The 26,719-nt window shown below is 40.7% G+C and overlaps 1 protein-coding gene across 9 annotated transcripts in view; it reads right to left on the bottom strand.

Moving 5' to 3' along the window:
* Positions 1-26,719, bottom strand: part of LOC117429545 (BCAS3 microtubule associated cell migration factor) — a 174,238-nt gene that overhangs the window by 81,124 nt on the left and 66,395 nt on the right. For all 9 annotated transcript variants that reach the window (XR_009308967.1, XR_009308966.1, XM_059001332.1 and 6 more), the window contains 3 exons: positions 25,266-25,366; positions 22,770-22,966; positions 21,569-21,666 (listed from right to left, as the gene is read on the bottom strand). Coding sequence is in view for 7 of the 9 variants with exons in the window: in XM_059001332.1 (XP_058857315.1) it covers positions 21,569-21,666; positions 22,770-22,966; positions 25,266-25,366 (396 nt within the window). In the remaining 2 variants the exon portion in view is untranslated. The remainder of the gene's footprint in view (positions 1-21,568; positions 21,667-22,769; positions 22,967-25,265; positions 25,367-26,719) is intronic.

Raw genomic sequence — 26,719 nt, 5'->3', positions numbered from 1 at the left:
GTTCCCATACTTGACATTTAAATAAAACCTGGGAATCTTTTTAAATGTAACGGCACACAACCGCAGGACTTGCCACAGTTCTGATTCAAAGCCCTGACTTTAATTTGAACCTTTTGTTTCACATTAAAGGAAGGCTGATTTCACTTTGTTGACAACGCAAACCACCCATATATCTAAAATACTGAAACAATACACCAGCAAACCTGATCTCCTTTAATCATCACATTCAACGAGACACTAAGCCTCTCATATACGGCAGCCCCGTCCCAATCATCCAGAGTATTAAAAATGCTTGCTGTTAAGCTGGTTTGCAGACAATGATATGTTGAGCTCCTCCAATCTGTCAGGGGCTTTATTAAAACCTAAAAGCATACAGGGAGACACTCTCTTTGTTAGAGGAGTACTGCAACTCTTCAAAATAGGATTGCACAGAGTCCACGGGCCTTAATGAATGAAAACTAGTCCTGAACAAAACTAAGCATGTATTTGTAAAAATTTGATCTAGCATGCTCCCAACTATACACATCATGCAACGCTGTGTTACATCCACACTGACACAATACCAGAGCACAAGGCACTCATCACAGCCTCTTCAAGTATACTTGAATAGCAGTGGAGAGGTACTGTGCTACTTGTCTACTGATGGAAGGTGAATGCTAACTAAACTACTCAAGTTCAAAGTTTCTGAAACAAAAATGAGGCTCGTCGGGCAAAGCAATTAAAAAAACTAAATAAAATAGCAGCAATAATAATAATAATAATAATAATACTAATAATAATAATTCTTTAAAAAGATCGACAGTGCCTCTTTAAAATCTCACTGCCTTTGTCCTTGCACAACAAGACCACATGAAACTGGATTAAACTCTGGAATTTTGGGAAAGTTTCAAAGTAAGTTCAGACTGGTATGAAAAAAAAAAAAAAAGAAAAAAAGAAAAAAAAGTGCTCAGCATAGGCTAAAATAACAGTCTGGCCAAGCTGCCTTTGCAACATCTGTGTCCAATTACAAACTACATCCTAACTGAGATTCTCAGTAACAAGAACAGTGCAAGCACGGCTGCAAGTTCAGCAATGATGTCAAAGCCAGGTTACACATTTCGAAAGGCTTGAGCGATTTCATTCGCACCTGGCACACTGACGACGAGAGGCGTCTCGAAGATATTCTGTGATTCGCAGTGGAGTCCAGGACTGCAGCAGGACCTGCTTCCAAAACTGTGCTACACGCAGTGCAAGCCTGCCACTAGAAACCATGTCCAAAACTGTGCTACACGCTGTGCAAGCCTGCCACTAGAAACCATGTCCAAAACTGTGCTACACGCTGTGCAAGCCTGCCACTAGAAACCATGTTCGAAACTGAGCTACTCGCTGTGCAAGCCTGCCACTAGAAACCATGTCCAAAACTGTGCAAGCCTGCCGCTAGAAACCATGTCCAAAACTGTGCTACACGCTGTGCAAGCCTGCCACTAGAAACCATGTCCAAACCTGTGCAAGCCTGCCGCTAGAAACCATGTCCATAACTGTGCTACACGCTGTGCAAGCCTGCCACTAGAAACCATGTCCAAAACTGTGCTACACGCTGTGCAAGTCTGCCACTAGAAACCATGTCCAAACCTGTGCAAGCCTGCCACTAGAAACCATGTCCAAAACTCTGCTACACGCTGTGCAAGCCTGCTGCTATCAGAATGCACAATTTTCTCTAAAATAACTTGAAACTGACAAAAGTAATTGGCATCCACCATTGTTTATTCCATATTTAATAGAAATCAGACTTTGCTTTTGATTTTTTATTCAACATAATATTGTAAATAAGAAAACAAATGAAAATGGCATGGACAAAAATGATGGGACCGCTAACCTAATATTTTGTTGCACAACCTTTAGAGGCAATCACTGCAATCAAACGTTTTCTGTAGCTCTCAATGAGACTTCTGCACCTGCTAACAGGTAGTTTGGCCCACTCTTCCTGAGCAAACTGCTCCAGCTGTCTTAGATTTGATGGGTGCCTTCTCCAGACTGCAAGTTTCAGCTCTTTCCATAGATGTTCGATAGGATTCAGATCAGGACTCATAGAAGGCCACTTCAGAATAGTCCAATGTTTTGTTCTTATCCATTCTTGGGTGCTTTTAGCTGTGTGTTTTGGGTCATTATCCTGTTGGAGGACCCATGACCTGCGACTGAGACAAGCTTTCTGACACTGGGCAGTACGTTTCGCTCCAGAATGCCTTGATAGTCTTGAGATTTCATTGTGCCCTGCACAGATTCAAGGCACCCTGTGCCAGGCGCAGCAAAGCAGCCCCAAAACGTAAGCGAGCCTCCTCCATGTTTCACTGTAGGTATGGTGTTCTTTTCTTTGAAAGCTGCCTTTTTTTGTCTGTGAACATAGAGCTGATGTGACTTGCCAAAAAGCTCCAGTTTTGACTCATCTGTCCAAAGGACATTCTCCCAGAAGGATTGTGGCTTGTCAATATGCATTTTAACAAATTCCAGTCTGGCTTTTTTATGTTTTTCTTTCAAAAGTGGAGTCCTCCTGGGTCTTCTTCCATGGAGCCCACTTTCGCTCAAAAAGCGACAGATGGTGCGATCAGAAACTGACGTACCTTCACCTTGGAGTGCAGCTTGTATCTCTTTGGCAGTTATCCTTGGTTCTTTTTCTACCATTCGCACTATCCTTCTGTTCACTCTGGGGTCGATTTTCCTCTTGCGGCCGCACCCAGGGAGGTTGGCTACAGTTCCATGGACCTTAAACTTCTTAATAATATTTGCAACTGTTGTCACAGGAACATCAAGCTGCTTGGAGATGGTCTTGTAGCCTTTACCTTTACCATGCTTGTCTATTATTTTCTTTCTGATTTCCTCAGACAACTCTCTCCTTTGCTTTCTCTGGTCCATGTTCAGTGTGGTGCACACAATGATACCAAACAGCACAGTGACTACTTTTCTCCATTTAAATAGACTGAATGACCGATTACAAGATTGGAGACATGTGTGATACTAATTAAAGAAACAAATTAGTTTGAAATATCACTATAATCCAATTATTTATTATCTTTTCTAAGGGGTACCAACAAATGTGCCCAGGTCATTTTAGAATATCTTTGAAGAATAAGCAATAATTAATCTCTTTTCACAGCTTCTTTGCTTTATTCTATGACATACCAAAGGCATGCAAGTATACATGATAAAATAGCTTTTAATTTCATCACTTTTCAGGAGGAATGAAGCATTATTTCACTGAACTGTAAGGGTACCAACAAATTTATATATATATATATATGACCCTGCCAGTACTTGCAAACGAATGAGTTTGTACCAAAGTGAATTAAACACAGAATTCTTGTTAATTACTGTGTCTAAACTCTTAGCAGCTCTCTCTTCCAGTATCTGCAGGAATAGCTGGGAGCCCCTTTGTAGCCAATGGCTCTCCAGCTCCTGGGTCAGCTGTAACCACTTAACAGAACAGTTCAAGGGCTAGCTTTCATTGCCCCCCCCCCCCCCCCCTTGCTCGCTGGGGAGCGCTTACACTTACACAAGCTGATACAATACAATTCCAAAAATAGGTAACATTTCAAATAAAAATCACACACAATACTAATCTATAAGCCACATAGGAAGCAGTGTCATTTAAATTAAGCAAATAAACCAAGAATTTGTTAGACAAATAAATAAAAAAAAAACACACTATTGTATATGCAAAAGATGAGGTCTGTACCTAGAATTGTATTTCCAATGCCTCCATTGTGCCCTCTGTTTCCATGCTGCATTACAGCCATCCCTTCAAACCTCTGTAACTAATGCATGCTGTCCTTATTCTATAAAACATGCTGTGAAGTGGAGATTCAAGATGCTGTGCAGATTGACGACATGTTGTGGTTGGTTGTGCTTGGTTTTAAACAGACTGATATGATGAAATCATGGTTCAAGGCTCAGGGTTTAAGTAAAAGACTAAATTAAACTTCATCCTCAGAACATTTACTACATGAGCCCATAACCTTCCGATGCACTGGACAAGCGACCGCAGAGTCACAAACCTGTGCATTCGCAACCAGTGCAAGCACTCAATAATGAATAGCATGCATACGTTTACAGAGCAGCTTACAAATAGCCTTCTTGCTCTAAAACCCGATTTTCCTCTTTATATTAAAATTCCAACCGTATAAAACAGAAACGCCTTCAGAGCTTGTCACTTTTTGGCTCTGGATAGTCTTAATGCATTTTGACAATAGTAGACATTCTGTCCACAAAAAACATATCCAAATAAAACTTTCCACTTAAAATATATATAAAAAAGGAAACAATGTTACCACGAATCCCTGCCTCAAGTATTCAAAATGCAGTACTAGGAATAGACGTGGCTTGGCTTCAGCTATTAAATCACATATTCAGATCACACTAAAGGATGACAATATAGTTTCATGATGTATACTGCAGGAAGCTCCAGGTTGCGTGTTTAGATTCAGTGTGAGCAGATGGGACCAACTAAGATTTTAGTAGCGTGCTCAACCCCCAAAAAATCCTGCATTACAAAAATGTGACCGATTATGAATTTATACGACTGCAATATACCCAATTATATAAAAGCCATTTCTTTATAAATATTTATTGTAATAAAAGTTTCATGTAGAACCCGATTGGCTACACATTGCCTCCTGGGCACTGCTGGGAAGAAAGCCTCCACATTGTTACCAAGAGAATGGAGGTGGAGGCTGTGTGCAAGACTGCGTGCAAGACTATGGCATGCTGTCTGCCTTCTAGAAAGTCAATCAGCAGGTTTCACAAGGAATACATTAACTAATGATAAACAGATTCATCTTCACATAATCTGGTAACAATCTAGATTTCAATCTATATATTTGTTTAGGCCTACTGCAGTCTAAAAACTAGTACTGTGGTAAAGTTGGGTATGAGCACTTGCAGTTTTAATAGATGTACATGGGTACAAATTATTTCACTAAATACGCTTTTGGGACAAACCGAAATGTTGCACAATCCTTGAGTTTTGTAAATGCGACTGTATTCCCTGTTAAAAGAATCTGCATTCCTGGTATTAATTTGGCTTATTGTCAGGCAGTCTGGAAGAGAACCCAATGTGTCATACTGGAAAATTACCATGGAAAAGACTTTGCCTTCCTGAGTTAAATTTCGCTAAAAAACGAAATGTCTCCCCAATTTGGTTTAGACCGACCATTTGAAGATTAGGAGTGACTAATGTATTAAAAACATGTGTTTTCTCAGCATCCACATTGCAGCTTACGGTGGAATCACCAAACCTGTCTGTTTCACAACTGCATTTTTTGGTTAAAGACCAAAAAATACTTTAAAATAGATTCTGACCCAATCACACGAATGTGGCTATAAACAGAAGAGGCCGGTTACATACGCATATCATCGACATTATTTAATTCCTAAACTGTTTAAAATATGTGTATGTATTCTTTATTATCTCCAAGAAACAGAAAATCATACAGAACACATACTAGAACACGATTAAATATTGGGGTCATGTAGATAACATAAAGGACTCCTTGAAGTAACAATAATAGTATATTGGCTGGGGTGAAATGGAGAGAAAGACAGTGCAGACATCCTTTTTAAATGGAAAAAAAAACCCTTGTGGTTGTTTTGAAATACATGCTTCCAGCTTACAACTCCCAGACTGTCCTTCAAAGAAATATCACATGCATTGTTATGAGATCTTAAACCGCAGCCTCCAAACCTTAAGCGATGTTAGTTTGCAAAACACTTCAGGCAGACATATAAAGAAATATGTCTAAGAACTTAAAGCTATGAGATCTGAAATGTGGTTCATGTTGCACTTGCTGAGAGGATGTGCAGTAATCAATAGAGTTGAGAGAATGAAGAGATCTTCCTTAACCTTGAGGAAAGCATGCATGCATACAGACAGACAATACAATTCACTGCACTGGTCTGCACTGTGGAAGACTGATGCACAGACTTGGAATTATCTTGCAGGTATTATTGTTATTTCATTCTCTTATTCACTGTTGTTAATGAAGCCCTGGGGTTGCCGGGATGGGCTCTCATGGAGATGTAACTGAAAGCAGAGAGCGCTCTCATTCCAGGCTACTGTGGTGAAGTGACATTTACCTAATGCAGCTAGAAATGTTCTGATAATTGGCGGGTGGCTGACGTTGATGCATTCTGACTAGCACAACAATGCCAGCTTCTAAACTAGTTCTTAAACACCCACAACATTAGACAGCTTAAATGCTAGACTATCTTGCTCTGCATTGGACTGAAATGCCAACTTAACAACATCACTGCTGGTTTTACTGCACACGCTATTTCCATCATCATCATGATCATCTGCTAAACCAAATGCACTTCAATTCACTTACAACGCTGCAAATAATTCCGATGTGGTCGCAGCGATTGAAGATTCGCTCTGCTGCTGTTAATTACTTTTTCCTTCCCCACTGCTGTGAGCATGTTTTGATTCAACATCCTAATAATGACTTCTATTTTTAAACTGCGATGACTCCAAGGCTTCAGGATGCCGATGGGTGCTGGTGTTGGTGCTGACTCCACAGAACGGACCCTGTAAGATGTGACGAGAGGGTAGGCAGCTTCCTGTAAAGCTCTCGTAATGCATATTCAACGGGTACATTGATTTCCAGCTTTGATGGCACCACTGACATTTTACTGATGGTAGCCAAGTCTTTGGAAGCTGGGGAATATTTGTTCTCTCTTTTTTTTCATGTTGTGTGTCAACACTGACCTGACAGCCTCTTGCCTTTCAGTGCAAGGCCTCTCTTAATGCACATAACTCTTAATTGAGCTGAATTGTGAGGTTGTTTATGGATATGGACTAATGTCCACTGGGGTCCAAGCTAAGACCACTAAACTGGTTTCAGTGGTCACCTGAGCCTGGTTTAACTCAAGGGCTGCAGAGGTGAAAGGAATGACAGTTTAGTGCATTAACATGACATTGAGCTTGTCTAGATTACAGGGCTGAGTCCACTAGGAAGGGGTGTGAATTGTAGCAGCTTGCCCAACAAGCAGTGAATCTAGTGCGCTTTCTCCTGCACCAGATGAGTCTCCGAAGCAAGACAGTGTTAGAAAGCACTAACACTGACATTATATTATTAATACCAATTCAAATGTAATGTGGGTGAAAGCCCAAGCATAGCGTATTAAAAATGACACTGTGCGTCTGGGAAATCTGTCCTAGATTTCAGCTTCTTTCCCTCCACTCAACACACAGCAAGTGAAGCATTAAAGAGGGCAATGCATTATTAAATGCATTATAAAAATGTAAATAAATTAAAGCTTTGAAACGCCAGCCCCTTCATTTATCAAGTCAAACAACGAACAACAACAACAATGCCCGTGTTATCCTTTCAGCAATGAAGGAAGCTGAATTCAACTATTTTTCATACCTTTTATTGGACCGATACAAATAAGGTTTATACATTTGAAACAGTAAACGCAAATAAAAATCCTAAGCGTCACAGCATTTTAGTGAACATTTAACTCGTCCTGTTTTATGAGGATTGGTAGTACCTTGAAACACTGTAAACCACTGTGATTGAATACTGCATGTAAAAATGTCATTTTAATAGATTGAAAAGAAAGATTGGAATCTTATTATCATTACTAAATAAATTCTACTTTTTTATTGTGTATTTATTTTTTTAAGTACCAGTTGTGTTTTAAAGGTGGGTTTCGTGGTGAACAGCAGACATGTGGGCTGTAAAGGTATTTTATAGTAAAATAATAAATAAAGAAAGAATCACACAATTGGCTGCCCAGGGTTTACTGCGGCCCGGTTTGAAAGCTGTTAACAAGTGAGAGTTTAGAACACACAGGAGGGAAAGAAAAATTCCAGCAGTGCCATGAGAAATAAACAATGGGGGGGATATTTCCTTTGGCCACCGTTGCCTCCTCTTGGAAAGCTCAGAGGAGCTGTGGGAATGTGAATGCCCCAGCCCGGGCTCCACGCTCTCCACTCCCTCCCAAACATTAGTCTTCATTACCACGCTTTGTTTTTAAATTGGGGCTCCTTCATGAGTGTTTCTGCTCAGCCCCCGAGGGGGCAACTCTGGCCTGTGATAAATCAGCATCCACACCGCGAGCCACTAATCAGCACTCTCTGGGAAGAATAACAGCAGCACTGCTGCAACCGGGGGCCTTACAAAACAAGAAGAGCAGCGAGAAGTGCTGGTGCTGGGACTGGGAGTGGGCAGAGTCCCCCAGCTTCCACTGGACTCCCTTCTCAGAAAACATTTCCCAGCTCCCTGCACAACAATCATTCTCTGTGTGTCACAATGAGGATGACACACAGAGCAGCTCCTACCCTAACTCCACAGCACAGAACTGCAAAGACAGGACACGCAGATCCAGAGTGCCTCTTGTTATTAATGACGCTTGTCATGTATTTGATCAGGACAAGGCAAATACTATTGTATATGTATTATTGTTTAACTCTCCAGCTTCCCATCTCTGCCATGTCTTTTTTTGTTTACACACTCCTTGTTAGATAATGAACTCTCAGGATATTTAGAGAGGCATTCAGCTCGTTGATTTCTGTACAGTATTGACTGTATTGTTTGTTAGCTGAGGATCGCGCTGGAGAGACATAGCTTCTCGTTTACAAAGCCGTCTCGTTTCATTCCCATTCGTTTGTATTGGTGTTTGTATAAAACATCTGACTGGACTTGCAGGCTTCTGCTGCTGTTTTACAAAATCCGCTGAACAGGTTTAGATCTTCAACCCTGAACTTCAAACGACAGCCTGTTCTTCTAAATGAGGTGTATATTAAAGGCATGTGAATCTGTGGAGGACTCTGCTTGTCACGCCTGCAATGTTACAGGGTTCAAAATAAATGGAAATGATAAAAGATAAAAATGCAAAATATAAAACAAAGAAAGAAAAAAAAAAAAACGCATTCCCAGTTATGTACATATCAATATAATGCATGAACTTACCAGCAAAGCAGTTTGTAAAATGAGCAGGTCACATTTTAAAGGGTGGCTGTTTTAATGGGTAGGTATGCTCCAGATACAATCTGAAATAGTGCATGCGAAAGGGTACAAACACAGGCATGTGCTTGAAAAGGTATTCAGCTGTTAAGAGGATGGCACTGAAATGGCTTTTTTAGCGTTTTACACATAATGACTTCCTCTTTCTATTCAATTCTAATGTGTTGAAATGGAGGCTCAGGTGAGGCACGCTGCTGGCTGTTTACGCTTCTCAATCCCTGTGTGCCTGTTATGCTGCCGAGGTCATCTAAAGTTCGCGCTGATGTTATTAAATTTGGAAAACAAAAGGAGTTCTTATTTCTTTATATTTGTTTAAGACAATCAGATGCTATTACATTTCCCTATTTCGATTTGCAGCGAGGGATCGAAATTAACCTTTTTTCAGCTAGCGTGCATCTTGCTCACAGCCTATGACAGGGTTCCCAGCTCAGTGCACTGTTAAACAGCTACACAACCAGCTTCTAACAGAATAAGCAGCTCCGCACAGCTCCTGCTGGGCTGGCAGACACGTCACCTGGGGCTGTCCCCTTCAGAAAGGGCTCTGTTGAAGGGTCATACAGTACAAGACAGACACACTGGTCAATGTCACATAACGTGAATTTGCTGCTATTTAAATACCTTTTAAAAAGCTGGGTGGAAGGTGTCAGAAAGGTTGGCGTGCAACAAGAGATATCGAAGGCTCAGAACAGTGTGAGAGTTAACCTTCTCCAGACAGCGCCCTCGTCAGTAAAGAGAGGAGTTTAATATTTTGAACATTGCGGATGTTTCAAGTGCAGATATCAGCAACCTCTCAATCCTTCCGAGCCCCTCACTGTGCACAAATATCAGGGTGATAATAACAGCAATCAGACAAGCCCAGGATCCAGGACTGAGGAAGAGAGGACTTTGTGTGTTTATACCATTAAATATCCAGGTTCAATAAGTGTAGGGATCTGGCTACTCTGAAAACGATGCTGCTCTGCTTCATCTTTTATTAATCAGTTTGGTTTTTATTGAAGCTAGAATGGGTGTCTGTGTTGTGTTTCTTTTCCCTCCTCTCTAAACTAAATGATCCTTTAATTTCCTTTCTTATTTGTAAGCCCTCAGGTGGCTGCTGCTCCAAAGCTATGTGGCCTTCATCGCATGTAAAGTTCACAGCTTCTCTCCCGATCTGCTGATCTTCTATCATAACACCACTTGCAGAAGAGTTTCCTGTCTGGGTCTGCCTTGCGTGAGTTACTCCTTGGCTGGATCCGCCGCCAGACTGAATTCCCTTTCGTGGAAAGAAGCAACAAGCAACTCGATGAGAACCCCCCTCTCTCCCCCTCTCTCTCCCCTCACCCCAGCCACCCGGGGCCTGACATCCGGAACTGACTTAGGAAGTATCTTAATGGTTACCAAACTTTTGGGAACTGCCTCAGCTTTGCTGGGCTAAACATGTGTTTAAAGCAGACAACATCAGCAATCACCACTTGACCTCTTGACAGAGCAAGGGCTGCATACTTCTTTCCACCCCTTTTGGAGAAAGAAAACTTTTACCAGATAATATAATCAAGTAAAAGCATAAGCATGTCGTGGAGGGACTGCAAACATGCCTGTTTCCAGATGTTTGACAAGACGCTACAGAAACATTGCAGAAAAGGGGTCAATAGGTTCCACTGGGGATTTTGCTGTGTTCCGTGGCAAAAAAAAAAAAAAAAAACTGCACACACACACACACACACACGCATCTCATAAGAAGGGCTGTGATTTTATGCAGCTGTCAAATTATTTAAAGAAGAAAAAAAAAAAGAAGCATCTCCTGCCTGCCCCCTACCAAGGCTGAATGCATGAATGAGTGGCTCTAAAAAGCAAAGTGTAAGCATTCTTGGAAATTCCCACGACTTTGTAGAACTGTTACTATCTCACCATATCTCTCCAGAGTCGCTGCATGTGATTGTGACCCCAGTACTTCCAGCTCCTGGGACCAGTATTAACTGGTCAGTCAGAAGTCTGAGAATTCTCTGTTTCACCCAAAACAAGTTAAAACAGCAATGTTGGTTTTGGAGCCCATCCAAACACTCAAGCACAGGACATTCAGAAACACTGAGCATTAAGGAGGACAAAAGTGTTGAAAAGTTGTCAACTACAAAGATGCAGCATCACCCAGTTTAACAGCAACAAGACCTACAAATAATAATAATAATAATAATAATAATAATAATAATAATAATAATAATAATAATAATAATTCCATAAGAAGCCATTGCACTCAAAACGACAACCGCTACAGCAAGTGAAGCAACTCATAAACACAGACCTGCGCTTGGCCTTATTGTAACCACTGTCCTGAAGTGTCTTGTTTTCTGTTTTCATATACATACTGGGGGATCTTTTCCAAGCAGCTTGATGATTCACTGATTACCAGGAAGTCACAATATGATGCTGTCTAATGGAGTTTCGTCAACTTCATGTTACATTCTGGCTGTTTAAAGATCAACAAAGCAGCTGAACTTGAATATTAGAGACAACACGATCCTATAGTATTTACATTGAGATATATGTACAATCAGAGAGGTATCAGAGTTATGTTTTGTTAAATAAATTGACCTGCTCACATATCCAGTAAAAATATATACTGTATCTATCTATCTATCTATCTATCTATCTATCTATATATATATATATATATATATATATATATATATATATATATATATTAGCTCAAAGAGCCAGCTGCCCAACGTTTCGATATGTTGTACATATCTTTACATATCTTTTTTTATATATATATATATATATATATATATATATATATATATATATATATATATACACACACACACACACACACACACACACACACACACACACACACACACACACACACACACACACACACATACATACACACTTATTTTCTACAAAAAAAAATACTCAAAGCAGGAGCACTAATGCAATACAAAAAGCAAAACCATGTTCTGAATGAATATGCTGCAAGACACTACACAGAATCAGCTAAGACTGCAGGTTCAAATGTAACTCACTAATGCCAGAGTTCCATCACAATGCCACAAGAGCCCTGATAAAAACAACATGAGCCCTGGCAGTAAGAAAGGGGTTAATGAAAAAAGAATTACATTCTGTGCGTGTTAAAGGTTAGAAGAATAATCATTCATTTGAAAAAACACTACATAAACATTTTTCCGGATGCAATTTTCAGTCCAAGGATATATTTCCCAGTAGAAATCAGCAGCTAAAAAGGAAATCATTTAGTTTCCATAAGTGCCAAATTGTATCCTGATTTTCCTGGTCTGGCTTCATTTTCAAAACTAGTGGTAAGAGTTCTGCAATCTTTCACCCAGTGACTATGTAATCACATCTTAAAAAGAAAGACATAATCCTTGTGTGGGCTTCCTTACTGTGGATTATGAAAAATGTTTAAAGAAAAAAAATTAAAAATCCACTGATCTGGGTGGCTGAAACAAAAAGAACAGCATAATTTATTTAAAAAAACAAACAGAAAGTACAAACCAGTAGGTGCCGATACTATACTCCTTGCAGGGCAGCACTAAGCGCTCTGTTAAATCTGCAATGGCACGAGCAAGTCTGTTTGAAAAGCTGTGAAAAGCTGCATGTGTTTCTCATTTTTCCTTTTGGTTTTTAATTGACTTGAAATGCTTCCTGGTTCATTAAGATCTTTGCGTTCATTACAGTTTAAATATCTTGTGCATCCCTTCTTACAAAAAAGCAACAATGCATGCATTTTGGAACTGATCCCTTCATTAAAAAGCAATTGGCACGTGCAAAACAAACCAACAACAAGTTATTTATTTACTCCAGGTTTGCTTTAACAGGACATTGCTCTCGGAAGGGGGGGGGGATTTTGTTCTGCGTGTGCAGAATGTATGTATATAGGTAGGTGTATATGCATGCAGGTATGTATGCATGCATGCATGTATAAGTCATCGGGTGTCAAGCAGACATCCTTCTAATGTTTTTCAGTTACATTTTGCACCCTTGCAGGGCGTTGGGATTCGATTGGCTAATACAAATAATAATACATGCTTATATATACACAGTGTAAGAAAACCTCTATTATGTTGCAAGTGTTCATTTATTATTTCAAATCCCACACACCATGGTAGCTCCATGAGCTGTGCAGCACATCTTGTTTCCATTGGGGGCCCAGTGGATTAGCTTTGACACCCCACAGGAACCTCATATGATAAAATGCTGCTGCATACTGTAATGCCGCCAGAAGTCCTTCGCTGCTCATATGTTTTGCTGTTGCGGGGACTATACGATCGCTGGCAGTACTCTAGTATTTTTAATATGGGAATTAACACAATAAACACTTCCCCTGTAACGGTTTCTATCTGCAAGACATTAAAGAGCTGCTGAAAGCCACTGTCCCAGGCTGCTTCATAAGAGATAGTAGAAGCCATCATGTGTCAGTCTCCACCCTGTCCATTAGTGTCATTACAAATTTATACAAAAGGGTTAGCAGCCCAGTCAGTTAAAAAGAGCAGCTTAGGTATTTCGAGGATGAAGCACAATCTTGTTAAAAAAGAATGAGATAATAACTAGATGTGATCATTTAGTATTTTATTTGTAAAGGATATACATACAGTTTTAAATGACATCTTAAGACACAGTAAACAATAAAGACTCTGCAAGGTTTGGCTCTGCGTCTGCGTGCAAACAGCCGGAGGAACACAAATTAACCTTTTTCCATAATCTGCAAAACCAACGTGAGCATTAAGATGACACTGGATAGCTTTCTTAAAAGGATAGCCTAGAAGTAGAATTTGCACGGTTATGTGCAGCTATTCACAACATTGTAAAGTCATTTAAAAGCTTTTTCCCATTTTTCCCCTGTGCCACTTAATTAGCAGATTATGTTCTGATGACCAGCAAGCCTAGAATGCCTTGCATGCTGGATTGGACTGGGGCGATGGGGCGCAGCAAGGCCTGCTGGGAATGGACTGGGGCAATGGGGGAGAAGCAAGGCCTGCTGGGAATATTCTCAGAGGACACGCGCTTGTTATCTCTGCAATTGCACAATTGGGGTGCTGCACTCCTCTCCTCTCTCCTGTCTAACCTCGAGCACACTGCCCCTCATTATGGAGCCCAATTAAGGGGCAAGTTGTAGCCTGAGGGATTGGGAGTAAAATGTGTGGAAATGCCAGCCTTTGCTGGCAGTGAAAACACATTACTACCTTCTGTATCAGATAAGTGGCTTTTTATTTAATAGACATGTGTTTATATAATGGTGCTAAATAACTATATTTCTATAGGTAAATTTATACATGCCTTTGTTAACAGTGAAAATGTTGTATAACTCTAGGCTCAGAGAAAGGTCTCAAAAGGACAACGTTCCATGCTATAAATGACTTTTTGCATCTGTCCTCATGAACAAAGAGAGCACAATGAAAACGTACACACTTTATATTGTTAATATGTAACTTTACTTTATATTGTTAATTTGTAACTTTCTCTATGCCTAAGACTGAAGCTTTAAGTGGCCTTTGCATTCATGCATGAGTGGATTTCATTGGTTTCTGACCACCGTGCACAACTGGAATCAGTTTAATTACAAGCACGGACATGAAGGCCAAAATGAACATTACAAATATCGTTTCTGAACAGGTCCTGGCAGTATGTGTGCTGTAATGGTAATTACAATCAGCAGCAAAGAGGTTAAATATAATTCAACGGGCAAACGGGCATCAGCACTGGAAGTGCATTCTCATTAGAATGTATTCAGATCGAAGCCCTAAATCAACAAAGCATCAGCATTCCCGCTGAAGATGTGCATGTGTGCATCCTGTCTGTTTATTATAAACACATTTCCCGGCTGTGCTTATTGTGGGTAATATATACAACCATTTCAAAGAACCGGGGCGCTTGGCTATCAGCCCTTTCGCCTAAGGAAATCTAAATGTTTGAATCCATTTAAACAGCAGGCATCATAAAGAGGGGAATCCAAACAGCCCCTGTTTAAACGCAGGCAAAAAACTGCTGAATACAAATGAATGCGCGGATCTTATTTGAACTCATGATAACAGTTGTCAAAGCTGTTAACATTAGTCACACAATGATCTGTTTCAACCAGGTTTTTTTTTTTTTTTTTTTTTTAAAGAGGAATAAGGTATAAATTATCACGATAAGATCTGGGAAAAGTTGAATTTTGGGTGATTTTCACATCTGGTCATTAAACGAATGGATGTTTCTCTATACATACATGCTTAAAGAATGTGACGTCTGCATCCTGTAAAGTAGATGGCAGCAGTGCTCTGTCCTGTACAGATCAGTGAAGCTACACATGAAATGCTGTGTCCCACTCACCAAAACTGTGCAAAGAAAACTGACGTTTTAAATAGAAAATATAAAAACAGACCATCGTTGAAGTCTATTTCGTTATCCACCTTGAATGCAATTCTACTGCACCTTATTAGAGGTTACACACTTCCTTCGATTCTACTTCAGAAGAGTAACTTGTTGGACTCTGCCTTGTACTGCGTTCATTTGTGGCACCACGACATAAATAACAGCACTGCAGAGCAAGAGAACTGAGCAGCTCTTAAAACTACAAGGAAAACTCAATGGCATTTTTGGCTGACATTTTTTTGCGTTCCTTCTGTGATTTAAAACACACTTGTATAAACACGACCATTATTTCAAAGTGAAGAAAGGAATCAGAGTTTGCCCTGTTCCTCCCCACTCCTCACCTTGCTATTGTCACCTGGATCTGTTACCAGGAAGCCATATTCATTAGGGTTAATCTGCCTGATAAATGAATAAACAAAGGATTTCTCTGTCGCTGAGGCAGCCAGGTGAGCAGATATCATCTTCCAACACAGAAATTCATCTCCACAAATACGGCACAGGAAATTACCTGCTGCCAATCCCACACCTGGGATCATGTGGGAAAGTAGCTTTTAAAAAAAAATAAAAAATACACATACATACATACATACATACATACACACACACACACACACACATACTAGTTTCTAGTTCTGCTCAACTGCTAATTCTGGGCCCATGTTTTCAGAATGTTTGTCAGGCTTCTCTATAATTAACTATCACTATTTTATTTTTTATAAATAAAACCTAGCTTTTTGACAATTATTGAGTCCAAAGATTTAGTTTAAGTGTGCTATGTTGTGGTGGGTTAGTATTTTGTATAAATGTTGTGGTGGGTTAGTATTTTGTAATATGCTGTGAATAAGGTTTGCTTTGGGTATTTCTAAAATCTCAATCCTTTGCCCTGGAGAAAAGGCTTAGTCCCCAACAAAAACTTACAGAACATGACAAACGAGCTGTAAAAAGGTAAAACCAAAGTGTTCAGGTGCCATGTATTACTTTTCACATAACACATATACTGTATGCCCAGGTTTGTTATAGAGAAGCCATTCTATCAAACAATATTAACGCTAAGATGCAGAGTAAAAACTGAACAAATAGTTCAGCTGAAAAAGACAGCTAGATAACTACAGTACACATAATATGTAGGAATGAATTCTCTACATCCATTTTACACAAACTGAAGGAGCCAGACAGCAACACTCTGAAACCGCTGCAGTAAGTTAAGCCTGTGTCACACAATTCATTTTTTACAACTCTGTCACCACATCACTCCAAGTGGTTTAATGACTTTATAAAGTGCATTACATTAAGAGCTTCCTTGCAGGTGTAAACAAATCCCATTGCAGCAAATCAATCAATATATTATGAAAACGAATGCAAGCAGGGAGTTTAGCACCCAAAAGGTAGGATAAAGGTCTTCTATATCACCAACGTGTCACCCGCCATCAACCTCAAAATCTGTGTCCAGAGACAGCTGTGCATATGTTGCTCTGCACATAACCTCATTCCTGGCAAGTTTGAACTTTCATTTAAAATCGACACTCCACTTTGAGAGCTCAGGAAGCAACCAGTGAGAATTGCTTGTACAGTATAAACTGCACACATGTTAGCATGGCTATTGAATTGAACAGCTCTTCAGATGTTCAGCATAGTCTTGTTAATTGTGCAGCTTGCACACTGTATACAGACTCCCAGCCTGTTCCAGAAATCAAACTTGTTGCATGACTGGCCAGCAGGGTTCATGACTCTTCAGCGCTGCAAAGAATTTGTTCCAGCATGTTCAGGGTCACTTCCTTTCGCATTCCTCTGCATTTTTCTTCTTCCTTTGGTCCGTGTTTAAGGGTAATCATTTAAATCTCAATGGTACGTGTTGCCCTCAAAAAGTAAAATTAAAATACAAAAATTATAGCTCGGAATCTAGACAGACATATTGTAAAACTTATGAAAATAAACAAAACACCAAAAACACACACACACACAGAGTATCTAAAACAGATACAGATGCTATTTGGAATTTTAAAAACTAGCCTTTCATTCAAATGAAGAAAACACGGTTATCAATCACATGCTGTCTCTGAGCAGTCACCTATTGGCTGTGAAAACGAAGGTACCTGGTCTCCCATGCTCTCAAACCCTCCTGCACGACACAGTCCACTGGGTTGAACTGCTAACTGTCACAAATTAATTACTCAAAGTGAGAAAACTGTCCCAGAAGACAAGCGAGAGGGCAGCAACTTTAAACCCTTTGGTAAGGGATTCACCCCACCGCTCTGGAACTGCTGCTTCATTAAAACGAGACCCCTGCGATCCCCTTAAAGAGAATGACTGACATGCTAAAACAACAGAGTGACTTTCAAAAACAGCTCTTTCAAGAGTGCAAACCATTCAAAAACCAACCGACCATCCATGCCAGCTCTGGCTCGTCCTCAAACTCTCCGCTGTGTTATGAAACCCCAAACCCCTGCTTGTCCTTGTTTCCTTTGCTGTGCCATGTGTATCAAACCCCTGCTTGTCCTTGTTTTCTCTGCTGTGCTAGATGCATCAAACCCCTGCTTGTCCTTGTTTCCTTTGCTGTGTATTTATTACGGGAGGTTATTGGATGTCAGTGTTTGGGAATCAAGAAGCACAGCACACATGCATGCAATCACACCCATCAAAGGGCTCGCGAGGTATGATGGCAATCAGGGAAATTTCATCTTAATCACACTCTAAACTGACCTGTACTTAGGCAGCATGCCCAAGGTCAGTGCCATAGCCAAGCCTGACAACCTGTCTGTCTGCCAGCATGTCTCAATCAGCTGCTTGGAAAGGAACAAGGGGCAGGCAGACAGCAAACACACAGACTAACATCACCATCATTACACTCTGAGCGCTTCAAGCAACTTCTTACATCAAATCGGTCTGTCTGAGAGCATTGTGAACACACACTGGAGGCAGGTGATGCCATTGTAACAAGAAACAAAACAAAAGCTATCCTCCATAACAACAACAGGGTTCAATCGGAGTAAGAGAGCTGGATGGGTATGAAACACTAGGACATCCTTTATTTGAATCCTATTGTAATAGCCAGCATGTTTTAAATGGGCTATTGTAGCTCCACCAGAGAACACAGAACGTCACCGGCCGACATCCTGATAACTCAATAGCAAGAGATTTGAGGTTATAAATAAATAGTGGAAACAATACGCAGCCTGAAGCTGACCCCTGTGCCACTACAGATGCACTGGAGTCAGTGTGCAGATCACACCCTGAACTGATATTGTGTCACTGGAGTCAGTGTGCAGATCACACCCTGAACTGATATTGTGTCACTGGAGTCAGTGTGGAGATCACACCCTGAACTGATATTGTGTCACTGGAGTCAGTGTGCAGATCACACCCTGAACTGATATTGTGTCACTGGAGTCAGTGTGGAGATCACATCCTGAACTGATATTGTGTCACTGGAGTCAGTGTGCAGATCACACCATGAACTGATATTGTGTCACTGGAGTCAGTGTGGAGATCACACCCTGAACTGATATTGGTGTCACTGGAGTCAGTGTGGAGATCACATCCTGAACTAAGACTCACTGCCTGCTTCCCAGGGTCACAGGAGCCAACCACAAAGAGTGCGACAATAATCGCTTTCTCTGAAATCCGTTCAAACGCAAGACAATCAATGAATTAAGTCTCTTCCCTATAAAACTGTAGATTGTGCCAAACACATGCTCGTGTTTAAGGTTTATTATTATGAAAAAGTAGGAAATTGAGAAGCCTTTATCTTGAGATCTCAAAACTGCATTTGTTTTAGGTTTGGGGTTTTCAGGTGGCTTATGCAGTAAAACCTTTCAAATTGAAGAAAGAAAAAAAAAAATCTTGCGGGGGAGAAAACACAAAAAACACCAAAACCAAAAAAAAAAAAAACACCACCACTAAGGCCTAAGATCACCAGGAGAATTGAGAGTACACTTTGGACGGAAGCTTTTCCTAACTGCTTTTGTGAACAGGTGGCGTCATCCCCCGGGAGTAAAGCTGCCCACTATTAGTTTTATAAACTCCTTGTGATTATTGTAAATGATATGAAGACAGCTAACCCCTCCTCAGCCTCCCCTTGGTCCTCCACTATCTCCAGCAACAAACTGCCTTTATCCTCTGCAGATAATTACAGGCTTGAGGCGAAGGACTCCAGCCCAGATCAATGACCTCTCTCTGTGGCCAGGACCCTGCAGCACTGGCCGGCTCCACTCAGGCATGGAGATGCCAGGTTTCACGCGGTGCTCGCAGTGCCAGTAACAGGAAACCAGGGGCCATTCATGCCTGTCAGTCATTGCCTGAAGCAATGGTATCTGACTGGGAGTAGTGTGCTGCTTGTGGCTTTACCTGCCTGCGTTCACACACCCTCACCAATCCAAGTCTTTATCTCATCTTATTCACTGCTTACTTTGTGAGGGAGCGGAGAGACGGAATTGAAAGTGCAAAAGGAGGCATCTGTTTAAATATTGCCTTTTTTAAATCAATGAGATGTATATGTATTAACATTTATATATTTATCAAGTATACTTAAGAGAACACAAAAGATTCCAGGGGAAAAACAAATTAAGAAGAATACAAAAGCATAATCCTACACGATTTCCCTCATGGTGCTGGCTCAGAGTTTGAAGAAATCATTTAATAACGAAAACAAAGCAGTACCTCCCGTGCATTCACCCACCAAGATCCAAAGCATGGGATTCGCTTTGTTCAATAGAAGGTTTCCAAAGAACAAATGACTGGGTGTTTTTAACGAGTCATAACAACACAAACCATCAAAGGAATTTCTGTTTCTCTTTCTTTATCACACTAAAAGAGACTAAGCATTTCTTTAACAAGACCCTGTCTGCGCTTCGTGTTCAGACATTGATAATCATATTGATAATGTGCGTTGCAAGTTACATTGAACTGCAAAACTGTCAGAAATCCAATGCAACTGCACTGGAAAGTGTGTGTCAGAGAACCCTAAGCTTTCAATTCTATTATTTGCTAAATGTATTTATTTTAAACTGTGACCTACCATGGTAATAATAAAAAGACCTCCAGACAGATACAGCAATAATTATGAACGCCTCATCTGTGGTCTTGGGATGGAGTATCTCCTAATACAGCTGTTGCTTATAGGAAACAAGCTGTAAAACATATTGCAAGATCAACTGTTATAACCCTTAGGATACATGCACTTGCACTCTTTTGAAGGTGAGACAAAGCGATATATTCTGATAAGACAAGGCGCCACACCGGTTATAACTCTGAGCAACAAGCAATCAGAGCCAGATAAGCATCACCTCATAAAAACTACCACCGGCTCCACGACTGCTGCTGCTGCAGTCCCATCCAAGGAATCCCTTCCTGGTTCAACATGGGTAATAACAATTTATGGCCTGGTTTAAAACAAACACAACAGGCCCTTTTGAATGAGCTTGCTTTCAAACACGGCCTCGGCTACTTAAACCCTGTCTGAGCAACATCATCAGATTAGGACGGGGCTTCTCACCGACTGTGCCACTGTTAGTGTAAACGCAAGCAGGCACTCCAGTGACGCTCAGATGCATGCTGCCCGCAACACAGACACAAAAACAAAGAGATGAAACAAGCAAACGTTCACAACCAGACCGGCTCAATGCAGAGCTGCTGCTGTTCAGGTAGCCTCCGTCACTGTTCTAATTACATTGAAACGCATGCAGAAATATTATCTGGAACTCAGCATTCTCAAAGTGACTTCTTATTTACCAAATCTGAATTTTCAGTTTATTATGACATGATACAGAAAACAATATTTTGCTGTGAAGGAGACCACAGATTTATGAAAAAACATAACGTGTTTCACTAGATATTTGATTGGATTACCCAAACATAACTACAGACAACCAACCTGCAACATAGGTTGTCAAAATCCCTTTAAAACGAGATCAATTTAATCTGGGACAGAGATCACAAATCAGAAGTCTGTTTATCTAATCCTAATAAGATGATCATCGTAATTCCTGTGTTTTTGCAGAGCAAAAACTTGCATTTTAGCCTTTTTACAGTAACTTGTGAATACAATATAAAGGTTTAATTTAAAATGAAGTGTAGGAGAAATATTTGCATGTGTTGAAATGCTTTGGAATCCACCCCTCATTAAAATACAATACTAGTCGTCCCGTTGTCTCATGAATGTGTGTCAACAAACATAAATGAATAATCGACCAATAAGAAATACAAGTGGCTTTTGTCCCTACCTGATCCGGCATCGATCATGGGGGACTGCCCTCTGGGATCTGCAACTATCCTTGAGGAGACGGGCATACTGACAGGCTCCGAGCGGACAGGCTGGATCCTTTAAAATCAGGCAAGACAGCCAATCAAACATCTTACAAAAAACATACTGACATAACGGACAGGCAGAGCCCCTCTGTACCCCGCAAACAAAATACACAACCAACAACCCTTATAATGGACCATCCACTAGAATATACAATCAACATCCCTTATAATGGACCATCCACTAGAATATACAATCAACATCCCTTATAATGGACCATCCAAAAGTTTATAGACAAAGGGTCCTTTTTTAATGGACTGTATATACAGCTACTGGCCTCACTGAACCATTTCATTCCAGTTGTTTGTTTGAAACTATTCTTTAATTATACGCATTGCTTTCCAGTGTACATACAGGCTAAAACTAACAGCCTCTCATTGTTTGTACAGTCTGTTGTCATTTTTTAAGCACATTAGGCAACAAAGAAATAAAATATGTGTTCAGTACACTGCATGCATACATGTAGGGCTAGACTGGAATCGCCTTTAGAGTCTTGCCATCCTAGAACTGTGAAACACTGACAGTGAGTGAAACGTGCTTCCTTTCAGAACACAATGCTAAATCGCAATGGAGGTTATTGGAATAATATCTAAAGCTATTAAATGAACCACAGCAGGAGACAAAGTGCAATAACAGCTATCTATTGGTTCAGACAATGGGTTTCTGCTTCAGTGTCAATGCTGGCTGTCAAGCGCAGAAGACTGCTCGCCTCTCTCTACTGCAGATACAGCCCTGCCAGTGATGGTGAAGACCTTCATAAACAGAAAGATGAAATGCAGTTTCCACCACTCCTTCTACACAGCCAAGTCTAGGATTCTCTTTAATTAGAATTAGCTTAAACTTTTTCTTTTAAAAATTACATACCTGCTGTAATGCTGAAGGTCATAGAAGACTTAATTTATTATCACATTAGAGCACAGGCAGTAACAGCTACTGGTTCAGGTGCTGCAATCAAATTCGAACCCTGCCATTGCAACCCCTCTCACCACTGCCCCTGCCCAGCCCTGACCACAAGTCACCACTCATGGGATCATATGGGTTGTTTTAATTCGGCCCGTCAGTGCGTTTGCATGCCAGTGACCAGAAGGATCTCAATGCACTACTTGGGGCTTCCTTACCGGAGACTGTGTAGGTCCAGATCGTCGGTGTCAAAGTCCAGCAGTGGCTGCTGGGTGTCGCTGGGTCCCTGAGACTGCAGCACAGAGGAGCTGGAGGAAATCACTGTGGTCTGGCCAGACGGGTGAATCGTCTTGAACTGAAACTGCGGGCCCATCCACAGGCGTCTGTGTGGTCCAGTATGGGTCACGATTTCAACCTGAAACAATGCAATCCCTGCAGTTACAACACTGCCACATTCTGTATGTTGTGCTACATAACAGCACAATACAATACAATGGGCAAAATTCATTAAGCATTTAGTGTAAAGTTTGTATAAGGAACAAGACAAATGAATACTCAAGAACCAGTAGTGTTCAAGAACCAGTAGTAAAATGGTCTTTTTATTAATTTATTTATTTACTTACTTATTTTTAAGAAAAATGACAAAGTCAGCACTGGAGAGAATGCTTAGTGAATATGGCTCCAGCTCCAAATATATGGCAAGTCTGTAATTACTTGTCCAAAAATTAAGCAACAGCAACAGTAAATTGTCATCAAATCGGCAAAGCCTCCTGCATTAACCACACCAGATTGTATAATGACAGTGCGCAACAGTTCGAGGTTTTAAAGGGACCAGTGTAGAGCAAAATTAGAAACAGACAATTTCTGATGCACAGGGGCACACTAAAAGGTTGAACAAAGTTTGCATTAGATTTTTTTAATTTGGTCCAGACCGGTCTAATATGTCCTTGCCTGGCCTTCACTGGTGTTCCTGTGCTGCTCATGTGGACATGCAGCTTGTACAGCTGAGTTATCCAGCTGGAGAGGGGCATGCTGGGAGTTGGCCACTCTGTTCCCGGGTCGGTCTTGCATGTTGAGGATGCCTGCTCTCATTGCGGTTGTCCCGGGTCACTTGTTTTCCAGCCTCCTTGCTATCGGTGCAGTTTTGTAGCCTACCAATTCCTTCTCTCTATGGGCATTTTACAGGATGGTTCCAGGGCTCAGTTTCAATTTTGTTGCAATTTCATATTTTAATTTTAAACTTTAGGATTGTATGCAATGTAAAGCACCTTGGGTTGATTTCGGTCATGAAAGATGCTGTTGTTGTCTCTGTTGTACATAATTGCAATGCATGGTGTAATACACAATTCTATACTTAAACACAACTGAGTAGTAACTAGTTCAAAGTAACTGAGTTTAATGGTGTAACCCACAATGCACTAAATTGCAACCAACAAAACCAATTACAAAAATAAATTACTTCAATAAAAAAGGCATTTCAAAACAACTTGGGAGAGACACCCTCAGACTAATTAATTCTCAAATAAACAGAACTGTATATAAATCTTGCAACAAATCTTACATGCCTATCTTACATCTTACGGTAATGTTTGAAGTGAACTATTAAAACCAGAAACCGGGACCAAAGCTTATGATTTTGAATATGGAGTTGTGTGACGCATCCTCCACACAGCTGTCTAAATTAGGCCACAGAAAAAGATTACTGTGTTTTTTCCAGTTAACACCATCAGTGTTGCAGAGCCGAGAGATAAACAGATGCTGTTGTAGTTTTTACTCAGGCTGAGGCCAGATGTTCCTCCAGCCCCTCCTGTTGTAGTGAGCAATGACATATTGCACCCACTTCACACTGACAGCATTCATTACCCACAGAGCCAGCGCAAAGACCAGCGTGAAGGACTCGTTGGGTTACTGTTATTATTATACATATGTTTTATACGCCATTGTAATGATGGGAGCTCGCCCTCTCTGAGCTTTTACCCAGACACATGAATGTGTTTTAGTTTTTTTGTTTTTCAAAGATCAATAAATTAATTGTATTACAAAAAAACAAGTCTGGGCTGGCAACATGCTGAAGATACAAGACCCCATTCTCTAACAGTTCGGCCCCTGAACCCCAAACTGTGGGTAAAGTGTGTCTGAATGCACCAAAACAAAAGCATTAACCTTTTCCATCCCACGTGTGCAGAACACTACTCCCCCTGCTGTGCCACCATAACTACTGCAGCGCTACATTCTTCTGCTCCACGGTACTGTAGTCTAGCGCACAGTGTATTGCATGGTACTGTACTGTATGTGTATGTGTATTGCATGGTACTGTACTGTAGTGCATGGATATTGCATGGTACTGTACTGTAGTGTATGGATATTGCATGGTCCTGTAGTGTAGTGTATGGATATTGCATGGTACTGTAGTGTATGGATATTGCATGGTCCTGTAGTGTATGGATATTGCATGGTCCTGTACTGTAGTGTATGGATACTGCATGGTACTGTACTGTAATGTATGGATATTGCATGGTACTGTACTGTAGTGTATGGATATTGCATGGTACTGTACTGTAATGTATGGATATTGCATGGTACTGTACTGTAGTGTTTGTATATTGTATGGTACTGTAGTGTAGTGTTTGTATATTACATGGTCCTGTACTGTAGTGTATTGCAGTGTACAGTATGTTGCACAGTACTCTACTGTATTGTATAAACCACCACACCTGAGAAAGCCACTCCTCATCTTCCTGCCCGCTGTGCTCAGACGCCAGGCTGTTGTAGGACTTGTGTCGGGTGATTGGTCCAGGGCTTCCAGGGGGCACCACTGTTGGCAAACACAAACCCCCAATACCCAGATTAACAGAGTTTAAACCCAGCATGCACAATAAAGGCAGCTCCATGGACAGATGGAGCACTTGCAGGCTTGAATAAGCAGGCGCTAAATATGAAGTCTAATGAGCAGAATCAGTACATTTCTATGCACACCTCAGGGCTATGACATGTTTTTGTTAAATTTGTTTAATATGGGACACGGAAACGTCAGGTTTTCATCTGGTTCTGGGGCTGAGGATTGTAGAGGATTGCTGTAGTGCAGTCTGTGCAGGCTATAACCAGGTATATAACCTCACCTGAATTAAACAAGGTGGCCCTACCTGACAAGCAGCATTTCACACAGCCCAGGAAATGGACCGAGTCATTCGCTTACATGCCTTGTAAAAAATGTTAAACTTGTGCTGTGTTTTCTACAAATGCACAAAGTGCTACCTAGCATAGTTACAGTATAGTGATGCCATGAATGACATGAGGAAAATGTTAGTGCCCAGATACTTTGATTGTTCATGTGTTCTGTAATAGAAAATAACAAAGCCTGCCTGTGTTACTTATTAAACCCAATCAAGGCTCCTCCTTGCTCCCTGACCCTGGGGTGCAATAGCTGTTCACTAATTAATTATTGAAGTTTTCTTCAACAGTCAGTCATTCTGTAGATCAGGTTTCACTTTGCTTTCATTAGCCTTTCGACAGGAGTGGTCACAGGCACTATATGATTATCTAGCGGACATCTCTTTGCTCCAGGGACAATTCTCCATCCAGACCAATGCCTGCTACAGGAGGCATCTCTGTTTACAATGAAGATCTGAGCTGCAATCTACAAACCAGCAAGGGTGCCCAAGCACTGTGTCTCCCAAGAAACAAATGGGTAGGGCAAATAAATACATACATACATATATACATACATACAAGGTGGGCAGTACATGAACACAGCAGACCTGGAGCTGCATACACATTAATGCAACATGCTTCTAAAGACGGATATGGGATTGCAATGTGCAGTAGCAAAAATGACTAACTGATTTGTTCATTAAAAGTCTACCTTTCTTTACTGAAGGCGAGAGAAATGCAATAATAACAGTGACTACAGAGATTACTATGGACAATGTTTCAAATCAGAAAGCTGTAGCAGTCTTTTCTAGAGAAGCAGTTAAATGAAATTTAGAAGCTTTTCCCTACCACACAACCCTCTTTTCTTGTGTATATTACAGTAGATAAATACGTTTATAAGAACTCAAAACTGCAACTGAAAAAAGGAACAGAATTTTCCAGTGGGATAACAGCTCTTATTAATTTTTGCTATTTGCAGATGTGTCTGTGACAATATATTATATTATCATTATCACAG

The sequence above is a fragment of the Acipenser ruthenus genome, chromosome 26 (genome assembly GCF_902713425.1).
Source record: "Acipenser ruthenus chromosome 26, fAciRut3.2 maternal haplotype, whole genome shotgun sequence".
In the NCBI taxonomy this organism is placed as follows: Eukaryota; Metazoa; Chordata; class Actinopteri; order Acipenseriformes; family Acipenseridae; genus Acipenser; species Acipenser ruthenus.
The sequence above is the reverse complement of the archived record's forward strand: the minus strand, read 5'-3'. Positions and strand labels throughout refer to the sequence as shown.